Here is a 24016-nt window from a genome sequence, read left to right as displayed (position 1 = left end):
TGTCTCTACTAAAAATACAAAAATTAGCTGGGCATGGTTGTGCACACCTATAGTCCCAGCTACTTAGGAGGCTCAGGCAGGAGAATTGCTTGAACCTGGGAGGTTCAATGAGCTGAGATCACATCACTGCAATGAGCTGAGATCACACCACTGCACTCCAGCCTAGTGACAGAGCAAAACTCTGTCTCAAAATAATAATAATAATAATAATAATTTTTTGCCGAATATAGAGTTATTGGGTGAAATTTTTTTTTAATTGATCACCTTAAATATATCACCTACCATATCCTCCAAAGACTCTCATAAGAAATCTGTGGATTACCTTGTCCAGGAAACCTTGTACCCCATGAGTCATGTTTCTCTTCCTACTTTTTGTTTTGTTTTGTTTTGTTTTCTTTCTTTATTGTTTTTTTAGGGGATGGAGTTTTGCTCTTGTTGCCCAAGCTGAAGTGCAATGGTGCAATCTCGACTCACTGCAACCTCCGCATCCTGGGTTTAAGCTATTTTCCTGGCTTAGCCTCCCAAGTAACTAGAATTACAGGTGTGCACCCCCATGCCCGGCCAATTTTTTGTATTTTTAGTAGAAATAGTGTTTCACCATCTTAGCCAGGCTGGTCTCAAACTCCTGACCTCAGGTGATCCACCCACCTCAGCTTCCCAAAATCTATTGCTATGTAAAGATTATCTCTGGCTTTTAGAGTTGGATGATAACACATATAGGTCGGAGTCTCTTTGAGTTTATGCTATATGCAGTTCTTTAAGTTGCCTGAATTTGTAGATTCTTGTCTTTAACCAATTTGAAAAAGTTTTGATGAGTTTATTCTCCAAATAATCTCTCTACCACCATGGGTTTGCACTTCTCCTTCTGGGAATCCAATACTATCATACTGGTTGGCTTGAAGGTGTCCCATAAGTCCCATAGGACCTGTTCACATTTCTTTATTCTTGTTTCCTGTCCTTAGACACAGGAATTTCAAGTGCAGTATCCCTATGTGCATTGAACATATCTTCATCCTTCTCAAATTTGCTACTGAAACACCCACTGGTGAGTTTTTCATTCAGGTATATTTTTTAGCTCCAATTTATTTCCTTTTCTTTTTTATAGTTTCTGTATTATGACTATATTTTGATTTTCTTACTTTTTCAGATTTTCTGTAGTTCTTAATCCATATTTTTCATTAGCAATTTTAGCATATTTAAGACAGCTGTTTAAATGCCTCTCAACTAATTTTAATGCCTGTGATTCTTCAGGAATGATTTCTATTAATTTATTTTCTTTTCCATAATGGACTGTGATTTCTTGTTTGTTTGTATGCCTTGCTATTTTATTTTGTTTTTTTTTTTTGCGCCGGAGTGTTGCTCCGTCACCAGGCTGGAGTACAGTGGTGCCATCTTGGCTCACTGCAACCTCTGCCTTCTGGGTTCAAGTGATTCCCCTACTTTAGCCTCCCAAGTAGCTGGGACTACAGGCATGCGCCACCATGTCCGGCTATTTATTTATTTTTATTTTTATTTTTTTTTAAGTAGAGACGGGGTTTCTCCATGATAGCCAGGATGCTCTCAGTCTCCTGACCTTGTGATCTACCCTCCTTGGCCTCCCAAAGTGCTGGGATTACAGGCGTGAGCCACTGCATCTGGCCTGTATGCCTTGTTATTTTATTTAACTGGGCATTTGAAAAAATAAAACATCTTTGTAACTGCATATAGATTTGTTCTGTCATGACAGTCACCAACTCATAAGTGTGGCAGGTTCTCAGTCAAGGCATCAGCCCTACATAAAACCTCAAGGCCTTCTTAGTTTGTTTCTGAGCACGCACCTACATGGATTGTTTTTGCCATTTTATTTTTCACCAAATAACCAATGGCTTTTGAATCACTTGCTATTACAAAATTTTGTATCCCAGTTTCTCCTCAGTGGCTTAGATGGACTATTGCATGTCTCTTCCCCTAGTCTTTTGCCTGTAACATCTGTATGTGTATAGTCACCCTGAATCTCTACTGAGCCACTCCATAAACAAATAAGTTTATTTCACTCAATTTTAGGTATTTTCTGATGTTTCCATGAGTCATATGGGAGTCTTATAATCCACCATCTTGTTGAAATTATCCTCTGTGAAAAATTTCAATATCTTTATAATATTACATTTATGTCAATGTATAACAATTTACCTATGTTTCAATTTCTGTTTGTTTTATGAAAAAGCCAATAGAAGCAATCAGGTCACTGCAGGTTGTGACTCTTCCAAGATGTGAATCATGGATCATGCAAATTACATTCATGTTCTAACCTGCCCTCCAGAGGGAAGATAAAGTAAAAATTATCCCATGTGAGGATTATTCACCAGTTTATATGTCATTAGTTACCAGTTTTTCTTTATGAATAGTGTTTAACAATATTATAAAGTATATCTAATAGTTACCAGGTTTTTGGCTTGTTACTTTTTGATAGTAACTTATAAAACTGGCTGGAAAACACAAATAAGATAAGGCACAGTTTGCGTGTTACAAATTATATCCAAAGTCCAAAAGCTGTTAATAAGAAATCCTCTAGTAAAACCACATGGAATTTTATTTTTTATTTACACCCACATCAGCAACACAAGTTTATCGGGACTGCACCTTGATCAGGAAGGGATATTTCTCTTACAAGGCTAATAAGAAAGAAACAATAAATTTGCTGATGAAAACAGTAATGCATTTAAAAATTTTAACTTTAGGCCAGGCGCAGTGGCTCACGCCTGTAATCCCAGAACTTTAGGAGGCCGAGGCAGGCAGATCACGAGGTCAGGAGATTGAGACCATCCTAGCTAACACAGTGAGACCCCGTCTCTAATAAAAATACAAAACAATTAGCCGGGCATGGTGGTGGGTGCTTCTAGTCCCAGCTACTTGGGAGGCTGAGGCAGTAGACTGTTGTGAACCCGGAGGCAGAGCTTGCAGTGAGCCGAGATTGTGCCACTGCACTCCAGTCTGGGTGACAGAGTGAGACTGCATTTCAAAAAATAAATAAATAAATAAATAAACTTTAATTTTTAATTGAGGGCAATATTTTAGTGAAATGCTCATTAGTCATTCCTTTAAACTGTGTGTGTGAGAGAGAGAAAAATAAAAATTAATCATTTCAAATAATGCAAGATACAGAAGGAACATCACCATGAAACAAACAACAAAAAAGAGCTCTGTAACTGGAAGTTTCTACAGTCTTATGTAAACTCACAATTTGTTCTACAAATCTCTTTGAATAATTTATGTCTCATAAGTAGAGACTTGGAATAGCAAAAATACTTCAGAGAGAAATTAATGAGTGTATCATGACTGCATAATCATTTACTTAGGAATTTTCTTAGATAAGAAACGGTTGAACTGGATTCAATTTTTATCATAGCTTATGTAAGACTGCCTCTGTCCCTCCTCTCACATGCCATTGGTTAACAAGCAGACAGTGTGTCCAGGGGCGTTGCCTGCTTATTTGTCTTATAGCCTGTGAGGGAGGAAGAAAGACACATTTGCCAGTCAGGCCAGTGACAGAAATGGATTCGAAACATCAGTGTGTGAAGCTGAATGATGGTCACTTCATGCCTGTCCTGGGATTTGGCACCTATGCGCCTGCAGAGGTAACACTAATGTTTTTAGTGTTGAGAGTTAAAGGAGCAAAGCTAGAGTAAGTGGAAGCTGACCAAGTTGTCAGACTTGTGTTCCCAAGTTACTCTGCATGACTCCCCTTTAAACGTCAGTCTTTGTTCTGCAATGCAGTCTGGTCACAGGGTCATCTACTGCTTATTTGGGGCACTGTTTTGTCTTCTGTTTATGTTTATTTCACAGCCTGTCAGAGTCTATAAAACTCCGCAGAAAGAACACGGCCTGCCTGCTCCCTCTCTTGAAGATTGATTGCAATGGGAGTGGTTTCTCTGTTTCTTTGTATAGTTGAACAGATATTTACTTCTTCCAAGAAGACACAATTCAGAGGAATCTTTATGGCAAAAGTTAGTGGAGACGGGTTGCATGAAATCTGTTGGGAGAGTATCACTGTTCTGATGGGCGGCCTCGGGCACCAAACTGTAATACTAGAGCTGGACTAAAGAGAATTTCCCATGTACTACTCTCAGCTCTGGGAAAATTACCTGAAAGGATAAAATATCCTCATTTTAAGAAAAAAAAAATACTAGAACCTAACAAGGAAAATTTAAATTCTTTGTCTTTGTTTATATGGGTCAGATTTGTATCAAAATATTATAACAGAAATTTCTTGTTTCTCTGACAAGAAAATTAATGGAATAGATTTTATTTTCTAGGTTTAGCTCTTTCTATACTGGAAGAAAACTTGTATCTCAAGACTGTCGTGGGAATACGATGTGTGTGAATAGGGACTAGTTATATAAAATTTGAGTCTCACATTTCTCATCTATACAATATAAGGATTTACAAAGGGACATTTTGAAGACCATTGACAGGAGTGGTTTACTTTAATATAAATTGTCTCGGAGAGGAAGTAAAGATGAGAACACCACTGAAACTCCGGCCTTGGTGAGCCTTTGAGTGCTCGCACAGCAAAGAAATGATCAAGGATGATATGAGGAGTGGGCTGTGAGACCCAGTATCTAGTTCCTTGTAATTTCGTGGGAAAAAGAAAGCCTCTGAAATACTTTTAAGATAGGAAAACAGTTTGCTTTGTTTCTGTTTTTATCATTTAAAAGATATACTTTCAAATCTGTATCCACATTTGTTATATAAGTCAATAATTGTAACTTTCACTGCAATCATGTTTCCTTAAAAAGTTGCCTTGAATTTGTGGAGCCGAACCCCATTTTGCTAATCACTTACTCCCTGCAGTCTATTTCTTATACAAATCAATATCCTTAGTGTATACATCTCTACTCCTAGTATTTAGTTCTGTCATGTAGACAGAATGGCCAAAGGCTGGGTAGAAAAGACTTAACATAATAGACTGCTATCCATAGATAGACAGACCTGTTTCCAATATAAACCTGCTGGTATTTGACAAGGTGGATTTCTCGCTATTTCCTAACTTATAAGAATGGTGGCTATAAGTAACTGCTTGTGCAAACTGTGGAGTTTCTGTGCACCTGCTTTCCTTTTGGAGACTGGAAGTTTTGTATCTGCTAGGCAGAGTGAGTCAATGTAAGCAGTCCCAGATAAAATCTTATTAATGGAGTATGTAGAGAGCATCTCTTGTCGACAACAGTTCGCATACATTGACAAAATGTGATGCTGGATAAAGTCAGAGCGTTCTGTGCAGCAACAGGTTGGGAGAGGAATCGCAGGAGCTTACACTGCATTCCTTCATAATTCCTTCCATGTGGCTATTTCCCCTTCTCTCTTTTCCTTCCTTCCTTCCTTCCTTCTTCCTTCCTTCCGTCCTCCTTCCTTCCTTCCTTCCTCCCTCCCTCCCTTCCTCTCCTTCCTTCCCTTCCTTCCTTCCTTCCTTCCTTTCTTCCCTCCCTTCTTCCTTCCTTCCTTTCTCTGTTTCTCTCTCACACTTGCTCTCTCTCTCTCTCTCTCTCTCTCTCCTTTTTCTTCTTTCTTTCCTTCTTTCTGAGACTGAGTCTCGCTCTGCCGCCCAGGCTGGAGTGCAGTGGCCGGATCTCCCCTCACTGCAAGCTCTGCCTCCCGGGTTCCCGCCATTCTCCTGCCTCAGCCTCCCGAGTAGCTGGGACTACAGGCGCCGCCACCTCGCCCGGCTAGTTTTTTTGTGTTTTTAGTAGAGACGGGGTTTCACCGTGTTAGCCAGGGTGGTCTCAATCTCCTGACCTCGTGATCCCCCTGCCTCGGCCTCCCAAAGTGCTGGGATTACAGGTGTGAGACACCGAGCCCGGCCATTCCTCGTGTTAATTTCACCATACTAAAATTAATTAAGATTATTTCTATAACTGTAGGTTGCATCCTGTTAATTTTTCAAAAAAAATCACTGAACCTGAAATTATTTTTGGGACAGTTCCAAGTTAGTGATCAAGCAGTGATTTTCTGTGACTGCAGAAGTTCCTGCTATGCCCAACCTTTATTACTAACTGGGAAGGACCCAGGCTGACTGGGATGGGCTTATGATTCTACATATAGAACTCATCCAAAAAGGAGGAAAAGCTGATTTTTGTGAACGTCACTGCTTGTGCCTGAACTAACCCTCAGGCACATTAGTCAGAAAATATTACCTTTGGTTGCTCCCCCAGGTTCCTAAAAATAAAGCTCTAGAGGCCACCAAATTGGCAATAGAAGCTGGGTTCCGCCATATTGATTCTGCTCATTTATACAATAATGAGGAGTACGTTGGACTGGCCATCCGAAGCAAGATTGCAGATGGCACTGTGAAGAGAGAAGACATATTCTACACTTCAAAGGTACCGTGCCTATGATGAACTTGTGTGTACATATGTTTATGGTAATTGTGTGGAGGTGGCAATTCTATGACTGGATCCATAGTTGAGGGTGAATTGTGCTTATTTATTTCAATTTATTCACAATTATTCATGTAGTAAAACTAAAATCAAAAGCAGGAAATGAAGATGACTTTCTCATCTTTGCAGTGTTCCAATTCATGACTTCAAAGTGCCTTTCCTTTCTGAGCTCAGCACAGATCAGTATGGTTTAACATAGAATATAGAATCAGAAAGAATCCTAATCATATTATATTATTACTTACCTCCTGGGTGAGTTTCTTACATTTGTTACGATTCTCAGTTTCCATTATTGTGTTGATCATACCGAGAGAGAAAGCAATATAAGCAAGCTCTGTATTAAATAATAATGCCTACATTGTCTCAAATTGTGTCCAGCACAAGTTGACATATTAAAAACTGTGTTTGCTTCCTAAGCTTCTAAACCACAAAGATACTTAGTCTCACCCATTGGGCTGAATAGAGGAAATAATTACACTACTAACATGAGTTGTAAAACATACCAAAGATAATTCAGATAATGGGTATGCTTATGATTTGATAATAATTTTTATCCTTTGAGTAATTTCACTCTTTCATTCAATATATGTACTAACAATATATCCAACATATTACAAAGTTCATCAGGATATGGCAGAACAAAAGGCATCACAAGAAAAGAGAGAATAATTTTGCCTGTGGTCATTAGTTTTGAAGTAGTAGAAAATGTCTAAATATTAGGTCGAGCAAACTAGTAAAATTGGCTCACGTTTTCATTACACAACTTCCTTTCTCTCACCTCTGCAGCTTTGGTGCAATTCCCATCGACCAGAGTTGGTCCGACCAGCCTTGGAAAGGTCACTGAAAAATCTTCAATTAGACTATGTTGACCTTTATCTTATTCATTTTCCAGTGTCTCTAAAGGTAGGCAGGTTGTGTGATCAAATTTATTTCACTTTTGTTGTCAGCATAAATATTGTTCTCATGGATATTTGAACTAAGCATTTTCCTAGATTGTTTTCATGGATATTTGAACTAAGCATTTTCTTAGGAGGACATAGGGATTATAACATGGAAGAAGAGCCCTAAACACAACTCCTAATTCCCTTTCTATTGAATACATTTTGAATCCATACTTCCATGATGCATGTGTACAAGAAAAGAGAGTGCAGAATCCTCAAAGCCTCTGTCTCAAAAACTTGAGGAAGTGATAATCATCTCGTTGAAGGCACAAGGTCTTAGTTATGACTCCTGAGTTCACCTTTTGGGATGTTAACAGACACAGAGTTTCATGAAGTTGTGGTGTCCAGAAAAGCTGTTGCACATAGGGTGAACAATGAGTTGCCATCTTCTTGCCTCTTTTCAAGGGGCAAGAATTCAGTCCGAGTGTGTCTTAAACTACAAACCTTCATGTGAAACCTTGTTGCTTCTGCTTCCTCTTTTTTCACACTGGAGTTTTTATTTTTGCTTACCCATGAATTCTTGTGTCATTCATAACTTTTGTTTTAAGGTTACAGAAAACTACTCAGACTAGTTAATGCAAGGGTGTATTAGATATAAAAATGGGAAGTCAATGCCATAGCTACATTCAGAATTTGATAAAATCTCTAAAAATGTATCCTTTCTCCATCCTTATCTCTACTTTATTACAAAAAGCTTTTTAAATATTTGTTCCAACCTTTTTCATTGATGGCATTTATGGCTTTGGAGCACTTTCAGGCTCATGGTCATTACCGTGAGCTCCTGTGCATCTCCCAACTTCCAAACTAGCCTTGAAAACACCTCCATGGACCATGATTGGTTCATGGTCCTGTCCATGGAACATCACATGTTCAGGGAGATAAAGAACTCTCATAGTGGCATCTGGGTCAAAAGTACAATCCTTTATTCCTGGATATCAAGGTCTTTTGCAGTTGAAGAGAGGTATTGTCACAGAGAAAATAATAGGAGCAGAAGAAAGTAATGTAAGTCAATGATGACACTCCATTAGCAACCAGAAAGATGATATTTATTTATACATATAATAGTTATAAGAGATTAGAGGAAGTCTGTCCCTGAAGACATTCCTTATACCTTCATATGTAGCACACTTTGTACATATCACTCTCAGGAGCATTGCGTCACCTACCTCAAGGAGGATTAGTGTCCTTAAATGTACCTCAGAGCATGGCTATGTGTGGGGAAATTTATATGGGGAAATTGATTTGTGACATCACTAAATTGACTGCTTCTACTTCAGCCAGGTGAGGAACTGATCCCAAAAGATGAAAATGGAAAATTACTATTTGACGCAGTGGATCTCTGTGCTACATGGGAGGTGAGTGCTTGGAGGAGAGCACAGATAAGAAAGATGAGATAGGAGACATCTGTTTCCTATCTTCCAAGTGCAAGAATGGAAAATGCACCATTGGATCAAAAACTTAGGAGTTTTACAAAGATAGTTTTTGTAAGCAGTAAGGAAAAAGAAATGACAGGCATACAAAAGAGAGAAGTGGAGGAGAAGGGTTGGGGGTAAGGAGGACTGGGATTTCTTTCCTTGCCTGTGCACTAATCTCTCCAGTTTCCTAAGGAGGAAACAAATTCTTACTCTTGCAATCACTATCTTCTTCCCCAATTTTCTGTTTTATTTTCTCCCTTTTAAGAACCATGGCTACATAGTTTGATTGTCATATCTAGACAGTTGTTTCTTTCACAGTTCTGTGTCACATTTATCTTGATCTTCAGTTGACTACACTAATGACACCTCACAATTCCTTTTTCCCAGGCCATGGAGAAATGTAAAGATGCAGGATTGGCCAAGTCCATCGGGGTGTCCAACTTCAATCGCAGGCAGCTGGAAATGATCCTCAACAAGCCAGGGCTCAAGTACAAACCTGTCTGCAACCAGGTGAGCGCCCTCAGCCTCCTCTCTTTTCTGCTCTTCATGCCCCTCTTTCTGTCCTATTGCCAAGTATCCATTCATTTAGTCCCACTTATCTTTGTAAAAGAGAAGATTCTAGAGAGCAAAGCCTCTGTCTAGAAAGGCATAGAGGGCTCCTACTGGTACCCAGCTTAGAAAAGTCTTATGGAAAGTGTTGCAACTTTGATGCTGAATTGTGAGTTATATTTAGGGGAAGTCAATTCAATCAAGGAGGCTAAGGATTGTCAATTAGATTCAGGGAAAGGTGGACTTACCCCTAAGCTATGAAAGATGACCAGAGAGTGGATGGGTCAAGTCGATTTGGAGGAAATTGTGCATAGTTATGAAGCCATGAAAAGATGGAATGAGCAGTACATAAGGAGAAAGTGAGAGCAAGAGAAGAGAAATACTAGGGATTTCCATGGGGTTCAGATGTCTCAGTGCCTCTTGGTATCTCTGCTTTCACACTCCTTGACCAAGGGCATAGATACACTAAAAATTATCTGTAGACAATGAAGGTCATCCATGATAGAAAGAGAAACTGACATGTTTATGGAGATATCTGTTCACAGTGGATGAAATCAATGCTGAGGAAGGTTCAGTAGAACATCGAGCTGACCAATGACTGCCCCGCTCCTAGTCGGCTGCTGTTCTTTGGAGTCTGTCACGCAATCAGCTGCTTAAACACATCTATTCTATGCGTGGTTCTTTCATAGCCTAGACATAATTCCATCTTTTCCTTGCATCCTGATTGATGATCCCAGGCCTCCTTGATCAAACTGACTGCCCCCAAGTGTTACACACATTTCAGCATTAAAGTCACCACACCTTTCCCAGTACCTTACACTTTTTTATTTCATTTTTAAAAATTTAGAGTTAATGAGTAAAGATCAACAGTGGAAATACATAATGTATAAAATGTGTGAATTTGGTATAATGATATGGTGCCATGATAATTACATAAAAGCGATGAGAAATTAATGTGGTTTTAATACTAATAGTTCCCCAATATTTTAATATGGCAATTTTCAAACTTTCTAAAAATTTGATAAAAATACTACTGGAGGCCCATGTTACCATTTCTGTTCAAAATTACTACCATTTTGCAATGTTATATAGGGATATATTTGCATAAATATATATAATGTTTCTAGAACCTTTTCAAGGTAAATTGTAAAGATGCCAATTGACCCCTAGAGACCTCTCCAAGCATGTCACAGGAATGATGATATTCTCCCAGTTACAGTGTCATTACTGTATCTAAGAACATCATCTACAGTGCCCTCATGTCATTTGGTGTCCAGTCTATATTTGAATTTTCCATTGTTTAATCAAAATGTCTTTTGTAGCTCTTCTTTTTTAACCAGAATTCTGTTGTTTTTATACCATTGTATTTTGATATCAGTTAACTTGTTTTTCCCAGTTATTGAAGGTTTCTGTAAATTAGAAGTTAGATGAGAATGTTTTATTACATTGGTTTAAACCTTTGGGGCAAGAAAATGTTTTTATCATGCCGTGGTTTTCAAACTGCACCACACTAGACTGCATACAATCACAGAATGCCCCACTAGCAGTGAAGCTAGTTTTAAAAACTTGGTTAAACTAACGATGGTCAGATCTGTTGTTTTTAACACATGTTTTCTCTTTAACGATTACTAGTAGTCTGCTGGGGGATAATTATCGACAGAAGAAGTCATAGTCCCATGACAAATTTTCACATATGATTGAGTATACATCAGTGATTTGAACTTTTTTGTATTGTATTTCTGTTTTCTTGTTTGTTATTTCCTTGGGTTTTTTACAGAAAATTTTCAATTTTAACCACTTGTTTAACTACTCTTACCTGACATTTTACTAAAAATAGTTTCTCAACAAGTAAAACTAATAAACTATTATTCCGCTAAGTCCGGGTAAAAGTTAATGTCTTCCTTCAATTAGCAATATACTGAGAATGTAATTACTATAATGACCACCATCAGAGTAGACAAATATTTGTGTTCTTTTTCTCATTCTCTCTCTAATTACTATAGACTCATGGATTTTTGTCCTATGCTTTTTAATTCAATTTACTTATTTTTCAATGCTTATACTACTCAGTAGGTATATATGTACATATATATATATGTGAAAGAAGAATTTGGTCAAAGACTCCTGAGGGTAGGTCTAAAAGACAAAAGCACTTGTTTCACAGGAAACCCACTGGTGACATTTGAGATGTCATCATACAAATCTATCATCCAAAAAGGAAAAGTAATGAAAGATTATTAAAAGTATCAGTATTTATACATATATGTATGTTTTCTAGTTCATCCATTATATATGGATATATATGTATCTCATAGATGGCATATATGATATGTATAAAATATGTTAGATGAATTAGAAAACATACATATATATGTATACATTTTGGTTATTAATTAGGAAACTAGTTATTTTGTCTTTCACACCTCTCTCATGACTCTTTGACCAAATTCTTGATTTCTGGCACGATATGATGCCGAAAGCTCAAAGAATCTTGCCTCATCCCAGCTCTGAAATTGGCCATGTCTCCTTCTAGTGGTCGGAGTTATTGAGAAACCAGGATAGGGTTCGTAGAGTTGCTTGTGCTCAGAAATAGCATTTCTGTTTTCTTAGGAGAGAGGGGCATAAAATTTATTTTTATGAAAAAGATCATTTATTGACAATAATATTCTCAGTTCGAATTTAATGCTCTATATTATTCGGCTTCTTTTACTTTGGTCATTTTAATATTAATACAACTTTTGGATTATCTGATGCTTTTCCATCTTGCACATCTGCAGGTGGAATGTCATCCTTACCTCAACCAGAGAAAACTGCTGGATTTCTGCAAGTCCAAAGACATTGTTCTGGTGGCCTATAGTGCTCTGGGATCCCATCGAGAAAAACCATGGTAATAAGAGCAACAGGAATTTTACGTAAAACATTGTTTTGATTTAAAAAAATTTAATGAGCTCACGCTGTTTCCTGGAGTTCACCGACAGCTGACTTGGGATGAGGGAAGAATTTGCTTTTCTGACAAGATCCCAGGTGATGTTGAGGTTGCTGTTCAGGGGCCTCACTTGAGAAGCTCTGGTGCAGAGTGGATGCCATAGTCTGTTTAGGGAGCCACCTAACAAACTGTATCCCCAGCCTCAGGGCTTCAGCATTTCTGCCTTTCCTTCCAGGGTGGACCAGAACTCCCCGGTTCTCTTGGAAGACCCAGTCCTTTGTGCCTTGGCAAAAAAGCACAAGCGAACCCCAGCCCTGATTGCCCTGCGCTACCAGCTGCAGCGTGGCGTTGTGGTCCTAGCCAAGAGCTACAATGAGCAGCGGATGAGAGAAAACATGAAGGTGAGGGGCCGGGCTGTGGGCCTCAGGGCTGCTGCACAGTGTCCTTCACACGTGTGCTTCTTGTAAGGCTCTGAGGACACCCTTGGGCCAGCTCCATTTCCCTGTATTTCCTATGCATGAACTCTTTGTGTACATCAGAAGGATTTCTTCTACTCTGGCACAGGAGAGGCAACACAGGTGGAGAGAAATAGGATGGGATCAAAACCAGAGATTTGAATGAGCGTTAAGTCAGTGATATCCATATCCCTCTGTTAGGGATATGTCCTTTTCTTTATTTTCTATAATAAGGTGTTTGATTAAATGTTTTTTAGTCTCCAAATCATTGTTGGTTTTTTTTTTTTTTTGTATATTTATGTAGTATACATTCCTTATATTTATTCTCTTAGAATTTTATCTTTGTGAATTGTTTAACTCTGCTTTTTTTTTTTTTTTTTTGTGAGGTGGTTGTCTTTATTTTATGTGTAGGAGACCATATTTATACCAATACCTAAGGTTATAAAACAAACCCAGTTAACACAGAGGCTTAATGCAAAAGCATTTATTGAGCTCAAGATTCCATGGTTAGAAAATTAGCCTGGGCTCAGCCTAAACTCAGTCCAGTCCTTCTGTTCCTGGCCGGGCTCTCATGTGCATGCAGGGCAGTGAGGCTGCTCTGCTTCAGGATGTCCATGGGGCATCTGTCTGAGCGCCCCCTTCTCCCATGCAGTTCTTTATCCTCCAGTCATCCAGCCCAGGGTTTGTCTCAGAACCGGGCACGACCCCAAGGCAGTGAGTGGACACGTGCAAAGCCTTTTCATGTCTAGGCTCAGAGCTGCCAACCATCGTTTCTGGGAAATTCTATCACCTAATGCAAGTTACAGGATAGGTCAGACTCAAGGGGTGAGGAAATACACACCACCTCTTATTGGAAGGAGCTGGAAATTCATATAACCAAGCAAGTGGATACAGGGACATGTGATTGTTAGAGGGCATGTTCCTAAATAATCTATCAGTTATATGATATGTGTGATATAATATATTAATAGGTATATGTATGAATATGAATATATGTAAATTGATGTATTATTTCATATATTCTCAAGAATACATCCAAGTCTCTAAAGAATATCCAAATACATACATATATATGTATGTTTTCTAATTAGTTATATATAGATACATTAAATATGCATCATATATGGTGTATATATTGTAAATCCTATGTCGTATATATGACATATATCACATATATGTATATGTCACTATTTTCTAAAACCTTAAGTAAAATCAGTGTAGAAATCCATAGGATACTCTGAAATAATGACATAGAGAATGAGAATGAGAAAGAAAGTAAAAAATGACAATGAAACAATAGATGAATCTAGGTAATAGCATTCACTATATGATTTTTAAAATATTTTTAGACATTAGAAAACTGACAAAATAAAAAGGAAATGTCATGAAAGACTGTGGAAATTATCAGTATTTATACGTTTGTATGTTCTCTAATTCATCTAGTATACATAGATATATATATATGACATATGTGTTATATATGTTCAATTAATTAGAAACCACACATATATGTATTTATTCTGGATATTAATTCTTTAGAGACTTGAATGTATTCTTGAAATAACGTCTCCCAAATTTTACCTGTGTTGTCATATTCTCTGTGGTTATGTTTTCACAAACAAAAGTTTCTGTACTTCATGTATACTCATTTTTCATGTCTCTTTCTTGTGGTTTGTGAGTTTTGTGTCTTATCCTGTATTGGGACTATCACAATATTTTACTGTGTTATCTTACAAAATTATTAATATTCTTTCCTTATAAATTTGGTTAATTCAAATAGGATTGACTTATATGAAATAAGGAACCAAACATGCATACCTAATTTTTAAATTTTTAGCAAAATCTCCCACCAACATTTATTGAAAAGTTCACATTTGCTCACATAACTTGATTTTTTTACCTGTAACATATATGAAATTTCCATGAACAATTATCTGGCCTCTCTTCCATCTTCAATTAACTTATTTACTTTTCTGTACTATGATGTTAAAAAGTAAATTTTACTTCCAGTATGTTACAAATATTTTTCTAACTTCTTCATTTATTTAATAATATCTTAGCTATTCTTGACTAATGTGTTATTGAAAATTTTGAATTGTCTTATTAACTTCTGCAAGCAAATAAATGTTTTAGTCTCTTCTTGACATTGTAATAAGCCTGCAGATCAAGGTGGAGAGAACGGAATCTTTGACAATATGGAGATTTCCAATCCATGATCATAATATGAATTTCCCACTTATTAATAAACGGTATTTTAATAAATAACATTAATTTCATAACTTTCTCCATTACTGATAATTATAATAGTTTTTGAAAAGTTTTCATTTTGTTATGAGGGTTTTCCAATATTAGAAATCTTAATAGAAATATTAAAATAATAATGCAACACATCTTCTTACCTAGATTCATCAAGTGTTACATTGCTGTCATTTTTTACTCTTTCTCTCATTTTCTGTATTACTCCTTCAGTTTCCCTATTGATTTGTACGCTTATTTGATTTAATGTATTAGAGTGACATCTTTTTGATATTTAGAGTCTCCCAAATTTATGCAGTGAGTACCCATGCTTTTTTAATGTGAAATCATTAATATTTAGATAATCATAGGCTCGAGTAATGTTGAAAACTAATTTTTCCTATTATTCCTGTGCATTGGAGAGATAGATATTCAACATTATTCATCAAACCTACTAAATTACGGTAGACATTACAAAATTTGCCTCTAGATTCTTGTGGGTCTTCTAGGTACATGACCCTATCATGTGGGCACAATGTCAGCTGTTTCTTCTTCAGCATCTTTTGAGATATTCTCTTTATCTGCAGTGTTGTACAGTTTCAAAATACTTTATCTCGGAATGGATTTCTGCTTACTCTTCGTCTGGTTTTCATTGACCCCTTGAGTGTTTAGAGAGGTCTTTCATAAATTTTGGAAACGTATCAATCTCTTAAGTATTGTCTGTGCACCCTACTGTCTGATTTACTTGGTGTTTCCCAATTGGCAATGATGTAATCTAAAAATAATTAAAGTTTTCTATTACTTTGATAGGTGTTTGAATTCCAGTTGACTTCAGAGGACATGAAAGCCATAGATGGCCTAGACAGAAATATACGATATTTGACCCTTGATATGTAAGTAATTTTGGTGATGGGTGTCCTAATTTATTTTCAGAGGAGGAATGTAGGATGAGTGTTGAGAGTTACCTCCACACTAGGGGCACAGAGGCCAATGTGAGACAGAGGTGAGACAGGAGCTTTCTGGGCCTCTCCTCCTGGATTCACTCCAGAGCTCTGTTCTCTGGCAGGGAGAGTGGCCCGGGGTCAGCGTGGGTTGACTTGTGCCTCTGCTCTTATAACTCCATGGAACTTTCCAGAGCAGCCAAGATCATTGCTGAATGTGCACCTTCCATGTAGGCCTCGCATTTCTACCACTGTCTAGTGGCCATGATGCAGATATTGCCCATGTGGTCACGTTAGATGTTTCCAAATTTTTGCTTATATGTTGTTCTTCCCAACCTGCACAATGTCTTACCAGATGAAAGGCAGTTCCACCAACCTTGTGGGCCAGGTTCCAATTCCGACCTACTTCACATGGAATTGCTTGCCAGATCCTGTCAATTTACCATTTTCAATCTTTTCAAACCTTTTCCCTCCTTTTCTTTGCATCTTTTCCCATGAGCCAAACACAGCATTTGCCTACAAAAATTCTGTCTTAGTGAAGCGAATAGGAGCGCTTGGCCTTGATGTTCTGCAATATAGAGATCTCAGTGCAGAGAATGAAGAAATTTTAAAATCAAATGAAGAGTGTAGATGCAAAAGCACCATTGTTGGAGATAATTTATAACCAGTAACAGACGTTTATTATTCCTCTATGTTCTAAAGTTCTAGGATTCACAGAAAGTCACTCATAAAATGAGAGAAAAAAGAAGTTATGTAATTGATGGCAGTGGAGATTTTAACAAGTAATAGAGATGATGAGATAATGTGTGAAAAAAACACGCACAATGGCACATCATAAGTACGCAAAATTTGGTAGATATTATTAGTAGTATTTTATTATTTAGAGGAAAATACAAAATGAAAAAGGAAATCATAAAAAAGAAGGAAAAGTGGCAAGCATTAGAAATTTTTTACAACCAATTAATGTTTTCTGGCATCATAAAATCAATCACTAGTGCTATTTCGTAGAATTCAAATATGATCTGGAGTAAACCACTTGCAAGCTTCTGAATGTTTGCTCTTGGTGTAATCACAAAGGATAGGCTCAATTCCCTAATTAACAAGTTGTAACTGTATATGTGAGCAGTCATTTATCTGTGTCTTTATATTTTCGGTTATTTCTGCCTATAAAATGGTTTATGCATTGCAGCTCTTTGGATATTGGACCCTATATCAAACACAACAATTTACATTTCTGAATCTAACTAAGTACGTTGCATATGATAGGCAGGTAATAATACGTTAAGTGATTAAGTATTATTGCTACTAGTATCATTGTCACACGCAAAATTGTTTGTTAGTGATGAGCATATATCTACCTTATTCCTCTTCAATGTAAGGCAGAATGAGTTCCTGTTTTTACTGAGAATTTGAAATAGAAAAGTCAGAATATCTCTTTGCTCTGTTGACAGATGTAGAGAAATACGTTTGAACATTTGACTTTGTGTGTTTTATGTGTTAAGTTCCAGGCAGAGGAATAGAATTAAGTGATTATTTTGAAAATACAGATACAATAAAGTTATGTTCATTAAACTAAGAAACACAGATTCTAGAGCAGTCAGAAAATGAACTTCTTAACATCTACACTAGTGGCAGTTTCCTACATTGTACTACCCGCTAGTAACAGAGTCATTGCCATTCACAGTGTATATACTTTTTTCTCTTTTCAGTTTTGCTGGCCCCCCTAATTATCCATTTTCTGATGAATATTAACATGGAGGGCATTGCATGAGGTCTACCAAAAGGCCCTATGTGTGGATGGTGACACACAGGATGTCTCTATGCTGGTGACTGGACACGTCGTCTCTGGTTAAATCTCTCCTGCTTGATCACTTCACCAAGCTACAGCTAAGCCCATTGGCCAGAAAAGACAGACAATAATTTTTTTATCATTTTGAAAAAATTAAATGCTCTCTCCTAAAGATTCTTCACCTGCTTTGGTCTTCATAACTTCTATGTTTTCTTTCCTTCTGACACACTAATGACCCAAAATTGTGATTTGCCTATGTGTTTAAGGCCAGGGTTGGATGATGATAACAACCATTTAAGATTCATTTCTGCAGTGGGAATGGGTGGAGGTTCACCCTCTGGGAAAGGGGAAGGTGACAGGTATTGGTCAGTGCCTCTCTAGCTCTTGTTGGAAGAAGCACATGCAGCATGGAGTCTACAGGGTGAGCGATATTGACCAGCAATTCATGGGCTCCCTCCAGCAGTGTGAGAGTCAGAGTTTCTGGAGCCTTGGGAGGAGGCATCCCTGTGAGAGGGGGCGTCAGGGAGGTGGAAGGGCACCCACCAGGAAAAGTGATTAGAAGTCAGGTATGAGGAGGTTAAATAAGAGAGAGTCAAGCACATCTCTGCTTGGAAAAACATTTCAGCACCCTTTCCACAATTTTTTAACAAACCCAACAGCTGAGAGTCAGGCGTGAATCTTTGATGTGTGCCCAGTCACAGCGTTGACCCTATTGGTCTATGGTGGGGCAGGACATCAAAGTCATCATCGACTAATCACATTCCCCTGACTACCTCATATTTAGAAAATATTCTTAGATTGTAAAAATGTGCTGTTCATTGGTTATATTCAATCTTTTAAATGTTTTATACATTAAGCAAAGCATAGTTACAAGTATAAAACAGAAATATCCCAAAGTCATTATGTATTGCACTCAAGATTAAAATGGGAAATAATAAATCTAATAAATCATGTGTTCCAAGACTTCAAGCATCTTTTGGGAACAGGGTATGTGAAACAGCACACTGTTTTCAAACATTGGTAAATTGTAAGAACAACTCTTACAAAGGCATTTCATTCTTATACATAATTTTCAGGGGAACTAAGTCAATCAGCTAATCATGAAGACATGATTTTCATTTCAGACAACACTTTTGAAAATGTGGGATAGTCTCAGGGCTTAATGATCAAAGCATTTTGAGAACAGTGGTTTTTAAGCTGGGCACACTTTCTAACACATTTACCTGCCACTCTTCTTACTCTAGTAGCCACGTTAACCCCTTCAGAGATTCCTTCTCAAGGCATGTCTCAGAGCTGATAGGCATCCCACCAAGTTTTGCAGCTCACAATTTTTCCGTAACTTACTTACTCTGTAAAATTGGAGGAGGCCATAAACTTTAGAGGGCCCTAGACCAATTTTTTTGGATTATTTTTGGTCTACTGTCATTCCGTTGATGACCTTAGATATTCTCTGCATTAAATATCACCTCTAGGCAGAGAAATCCCCAAAAAAATATTTCTAGCTCAGGTTTTTCCTCCAAATTCTACAATGGAAGATCACAGTGTGAACCCTGCATCTCCACATTAAAGTCTAAACGACATTCACACTTAGCATGTCTCAAAGAAACCTCATGTAAACCACGGCCATCCTGTTCTACCTTAACTTTCTGAGTCTAAGGAATGATAATTTCATATCTCATAAACCCGATTGATATAATTGTCAAGAAAAGATTGACATTTTGTTAAAACTTAATAGTCAAGTGTGTAACGCTTAAGCAAACTTTCATATTTCAAATCTCTTTTGCACGTGTAACTCTGACTTCAAGATGTGAAATAATCATTGGGTCAGTCATTTGTAAATACTAAAACTGCTATGGACTTTTTCCAGTTTGTCACCATCCATTTTTATAAAACTCTTACGGTTAAAAAAAAAAAAATTTACTCAGAATTTCATAAAGCCAAACACCTGATTTCAGGAACACTTGTGATGTCAGAAAATTTTATAGGGACCTCCAATCACTAATTTTACTATTTTTTCTCTCAAAGAAATACTGAAGGGAAGAATTCAGGTTGAATGAAAGGAAATAGTAACTTATAGCCATATAGAGTTATAAAGACTTCTTGTAAAAGTAAATATATGGTAGCATAAAATCATGTATTTTTGAAATTTTGGATTCTACTCGTTATTTTACTTCAAGATTTAAAATACAAATGTCTAGAAGTAAGTATAATTCTAAATTAATATGTTTGCAATGTAGGAAGCTGTAATTACTGACCAAAACCATGTGAAGTGGAGAAAACCTGGGGACGTAGATGTTTTTTACATGAAATTGAAGTTAAATTCATATTGATTTAAAGAAAATCATTTTAACTTTATAAAGTTTTGTCATCTCCACAGCAATCACAAGAAGAATAATTGTAGAATATATGCAAGAGGAAACTCAGAAGGGAATCCAAACTTCATTTAAAAAATCACGCAACCTCACACAATGGTAGTAACGGTGGATATGAAGGATAGAAAGCTATAAACCTCATAGGAAAACACTGAAAATGGCACAAGTGACTCCTTCGCTGTCACCAATGACAGTCATGTATTGCATAACGCCTGGACTATCTTCTGAGAATGGCTTTGTTAGGTACCTCTGTCATTATGGGGACATGAGAGCATTAGAGATAATTCTCTCAAACACTGTCATGGCCTTATCAACTATGCTTCTGTAATGTTCTAAATCCTTTGCTGTCATTCCAGCAATGTTTACCACATTTTCCTAAGAAATGGAATCCATTTCACCAAACCACTTTTCTTGCTCATTCATAAGAAGCACTTCTCGTTTGTTAAAATTACATCATGAGATTGCAAGCATTCTGTAACATTCAAGCTCCAATTTGAATTCTAGTTCTCTTGCTATTTCTACCATATCTGCAATTACTTTCTCCAATGAAATCTTGCATTCCTCGAAGTCATCCATGAGGGTTGAATTCACTTCCTCCAAACTCCTGTTCAAGTTAATGTTTTGCCCTCCTGTCATGAATCATGAATGTTTTTAATGGCATCTAGAATAGTAAATCTTTTCTGGAAGGTTTTCAATTTTCTTTGCCCAGGTTCTTCAGATGAATCACCATGGTAGCCGTAGACTTATGAAATATATTTCCTGAACCACAAAACAAGAACATCAAAATTACTCTATGATCCATGGGAAACAGAATGCATGTTGTGTTAGCAGACATGGAAACAACAATAATCTCTTTCAACCTCTGTGTAAGAGAGCTCTTGGTTGATTAGGTACCTTGTCGACAGGCAGTTCTCATTTCAAAAAACTATTTTGCTTTTGCTGAGCAGTAAGTCATAACAGTGGGCTTAAAATATTCAGTAAACCATTATTTAAGGAGATGTACTGATATCTAGGCTTTCTTGCTTTATTTATGGAACACTTGCAGAGTAGATATAGCTTAAATCTTAAGGATCCTAGGATTGTTGGAATGGTAAATGAGCATCATATGTTATAATATAGCTAGCCAGGGAGGGGAAAGATCTCTTTTTAAAAGCTACTGGAAGAAATCAGAGATAACACAAATGACAAAACAAGTACAGGGGGCAGCAAAAGGTAACAGATGTCAACTATAAGATCTCATCAAGAACTAAGAAAATGGAGAAAAGTACAAGATGGCAGAAGGGAGGCAGTGCTGGCATGCCTCTCCCACTTGGAGATTAGTGTGTAGGGATTTACATTGTGAGTTTCTTTTCAAGAACCAACACAGAGACTTAACAGAAACACGAAAAAATTTCACATACACTTTGAAGAAGTCACAGGCACAGCCCTACTCCATGAAACAAGAAAAAATCATCACATGCCCAGATTCTGAGGGGACAGAGTTCACTCCAGAGTATACATCCCCACTGGGGATCTGGAAATTCAGGCCACAAGAGAAGGCTTTAATCCTATGCAGAGTGGGAATGGATTTAGGGAGCCAGTGAAATACACAAATAGAAGCAGCAGTGGGAGGTGCCTTGCAGGCATTCCCAGTCTTCAGTGTGAACTCAGGGAAGCCATTCCTGACTACATGTCACAGGGGCCCTTGGCGAAGTCAGCAAATGAGCTCAGAGAAGGGTCACAGGGTAAAAGAAGCTCCCAACTGAATTTTGTGATATAATCTCAAATGGGGACACGTGCCCTTGAGTAGAACCCACAAGGGAGAGCTGGAAGTGCATTGCAGACATGAGTGCAGAAGCCGGGTATCCAGACTTGTGGGCAGACCAGGGGGGATGTGGCCTGAAAGCCATGATGATTATCTCTGTGGGGAAGCTGATGGCCTGGGGCTGGTCTGAGTTTTGTGCACACACTGTCTGGATATAAATCTGGCACTGTTAGCAGAGCATTACAGGAATGAAAGGAATGAAAACTGCCTTGCTAACTCCCTGGGTGCTGGGTGAGGCTCACTGGGGGGGGGGCGGAGAGCAAGCTATTCAATCTTAAGTACAAGGCATTTGAGGTCGGGGCATGGAAAAATGCTGAGGCACTGTGTGTATGTTATTTGTGCTGAGAATCAAACTCCTTGGCCTTGAAAATAGGACAGGGAGTGGTGTGTGTGGTGTGATAAGGAATGCTGAAAACGGTCTCCTGAGAATGAGGTTTGAGTGCTTTTACAAGGCCACAGATGTCTCGCGACTTGACCTCATAAAGCCATCTAGTGCAGGTTTGTGGTTTAACAAGTCCTTTCAATAAGTACTTGGCGGATGGATGCTGGAGTGGACTTTCTTAGAAGAGCTGCCCCGCCACCACCCCGCACCATGCCACTCAGCTACAATTGTCTGAGAACTCACTGTAAGCTGTAAGCAGCCCACTACTTCCCATTCCCTTTGTGAATTCTTCTGTGCAGCAGAGGCAGTGAAACTCTCCTCTGAAACATTACCCCAGCAGCCTGAGAACCACCCCCTGGCCCTCGCAGGGGCTGCAGCCTGATTCATTCAAGGAGACTCAGAGTGCAGACCCACCTAAACCTGGACTCACTGGTGGTACCCCTCCACCCACCCTGGTAGCTTCACACAAAGATACACTATTAGGAGCTTCATAGCCCACCCCACCCCATCCCTCATTGCCTGAGAAACCACTTTCCCTGGGCAACTTAGGGCAAGCTCAAATCCCACTGTTACCACCACAGCTGGTGCTCTTTTGCAAGTGCCACCCCCTAGCTGGAGACCAACCAACACAGTCCACACAGCACCTCAACGAAGAATAAATAGAACTGTTCCCAGGAGGGAGAAAACACCTGCATGACCTCAGCTATTATCACTGTGTACCACATCCTGACCAACCAGAGGTCTTGAGTGGGTTCACATGACGAGCTCACTGCTCACATAACCAGCATTCAAGAAGCCAGCACACTAAGCTTATCTACAACCAGGGAATCTCAGAGTCTATGTCACTCCCCTACCACCTCAATCAGAGCTGGTGCTGGTATCCACTGCAGGGAGACTGGTGCTGAGAGGAAGCCTGGGCTGGATGGCTGGAGGATGACGAACTGCATGGAGGAGACGGAGGCACCCCAACGGATGCCCCATGGCCATCTTGAAGCAGAGCTGCCTCACTGCCCTGCACACACGAGAGCCCAGCCAGGAACAGAAGGACATGGCCACATTCAGGCTGAGCCCAGGCCAGTTTTCCAAACTTGGAATATGAGTTAAATAAATGGCTTTATATTAAGCCTTTATGTTAAGAGGGTTTGTTTTATATCCCAAAGTATTCATATAATCTTGATCTCCTCTGCATACAAACAGGACAAACAACGCAATAAAAAAGAGTCAGAGTTAACAAGCACTTCACAAAGATAAAACTCTAAGAGAATAAATATAAGAAGTATATACTATGTGAGTATATATGGAAAAGAAAGAAATTCACAATGACTTGGAGACTAAAGAACACCTAATTAAATTCCTTGTTTTAGAAAACGCAGAAAAGGAGATGTCCCTGGCAGAGGGATACAAAGTCAATTGTCAACTCAATGCTGAAACCCAAATCTCTTGTTTTGGTCCCATCCTAATTCTCTCCACCCATGCTGCCTCTCCTCTGATAGAGTGGAAAACCCTTACAATGAACATAAAGCATTTGTGCATAGAATACGCCAGGGAAATGGAGCTGGCCCAAGGGTGTCCTCAGAGCCTTACAAGAAGTACACATGTGAAGGACACTGTGCAGCAGCCCTGAGGCCCACAGCCCGGCTCCTCACCTTCATGTTCTCTCTGATCCGCTGCTCATTGTGGCTCTTGGCCAGGACCACAACCCCACACTGCAGCTGGTAGCACAGGGCAATCAGGGCTGTGGTTCGCTTGTGCTTTTTTGCCAAGGCACAAAGGACTGGGTCCTCCAAGGGAACCAGG

The 24016-nt window shown here is 38.5% G+C and overlaps 1 protein-coding gene across 3 annotated transcripts; it reads left to right on the top strand.

The window, feature by feature from the left end:
- The first annotated feature begins 3327 nt into the window (after window positions 1–3327).
- Window positions 3328–23355, top strand: LOC101023297 (aldo-keto reductase family 1 member C1 homolog). Of its 3 annotated transcripts, none has more exons than XM_017962517.2 (9): window positions 3328–3614; window positions 6186–6353; window positions 7197–7313; window positions 8629–8706; window positions 9154–9276; window positions 12093–12202; window positions 12477–12642; window positions 15742–15824; window positions 23110–23355. In XM_017962517.2, exons 1-9 carry the CDS (start codon window positions 3531–3533, stop codon window positions 23321–23323), a joined length of 1143 nt encoding a protein of 380 aa, XP_017818006.1. In that variant the 5' UTR covers window positions 3328–3530; the 3' UTR covers window positions 23324–23355. The 3 variants fall into 3 exon arrangements, with proteins under 3 accessions (XP_017818006.1, XP_017818007.1, XP_003903385.1); XM_017962518.2 differs by lacking the exon at window positions 23110–23355 and adding an exon at window positions 20039–20728; XM_003903336.5 differs by lacking the exon at window positions 23110–23355 and adding an exon at window positions 17582–17847.
- Window positions 23356–24016: the final 661 nt, after the last annotated feature.

Source organism: Papio anubis, chromosome 11 (assembly GCF_008728515.1).
Source record: "Papio anubis isolate 15944 chromosome 11, Panubis1.0, whole genome shotgun sequence".
Classification (NCBI taxonomy): domain Eukaryota; kingdom Metazoa; phylum Chordata; class Mammalia; order Primates; family Cercopithecidae; genus Papio; species Papio anubis.
This window is presented reverse-complemented; position numbering and strand designations above follow the sequence as displayed.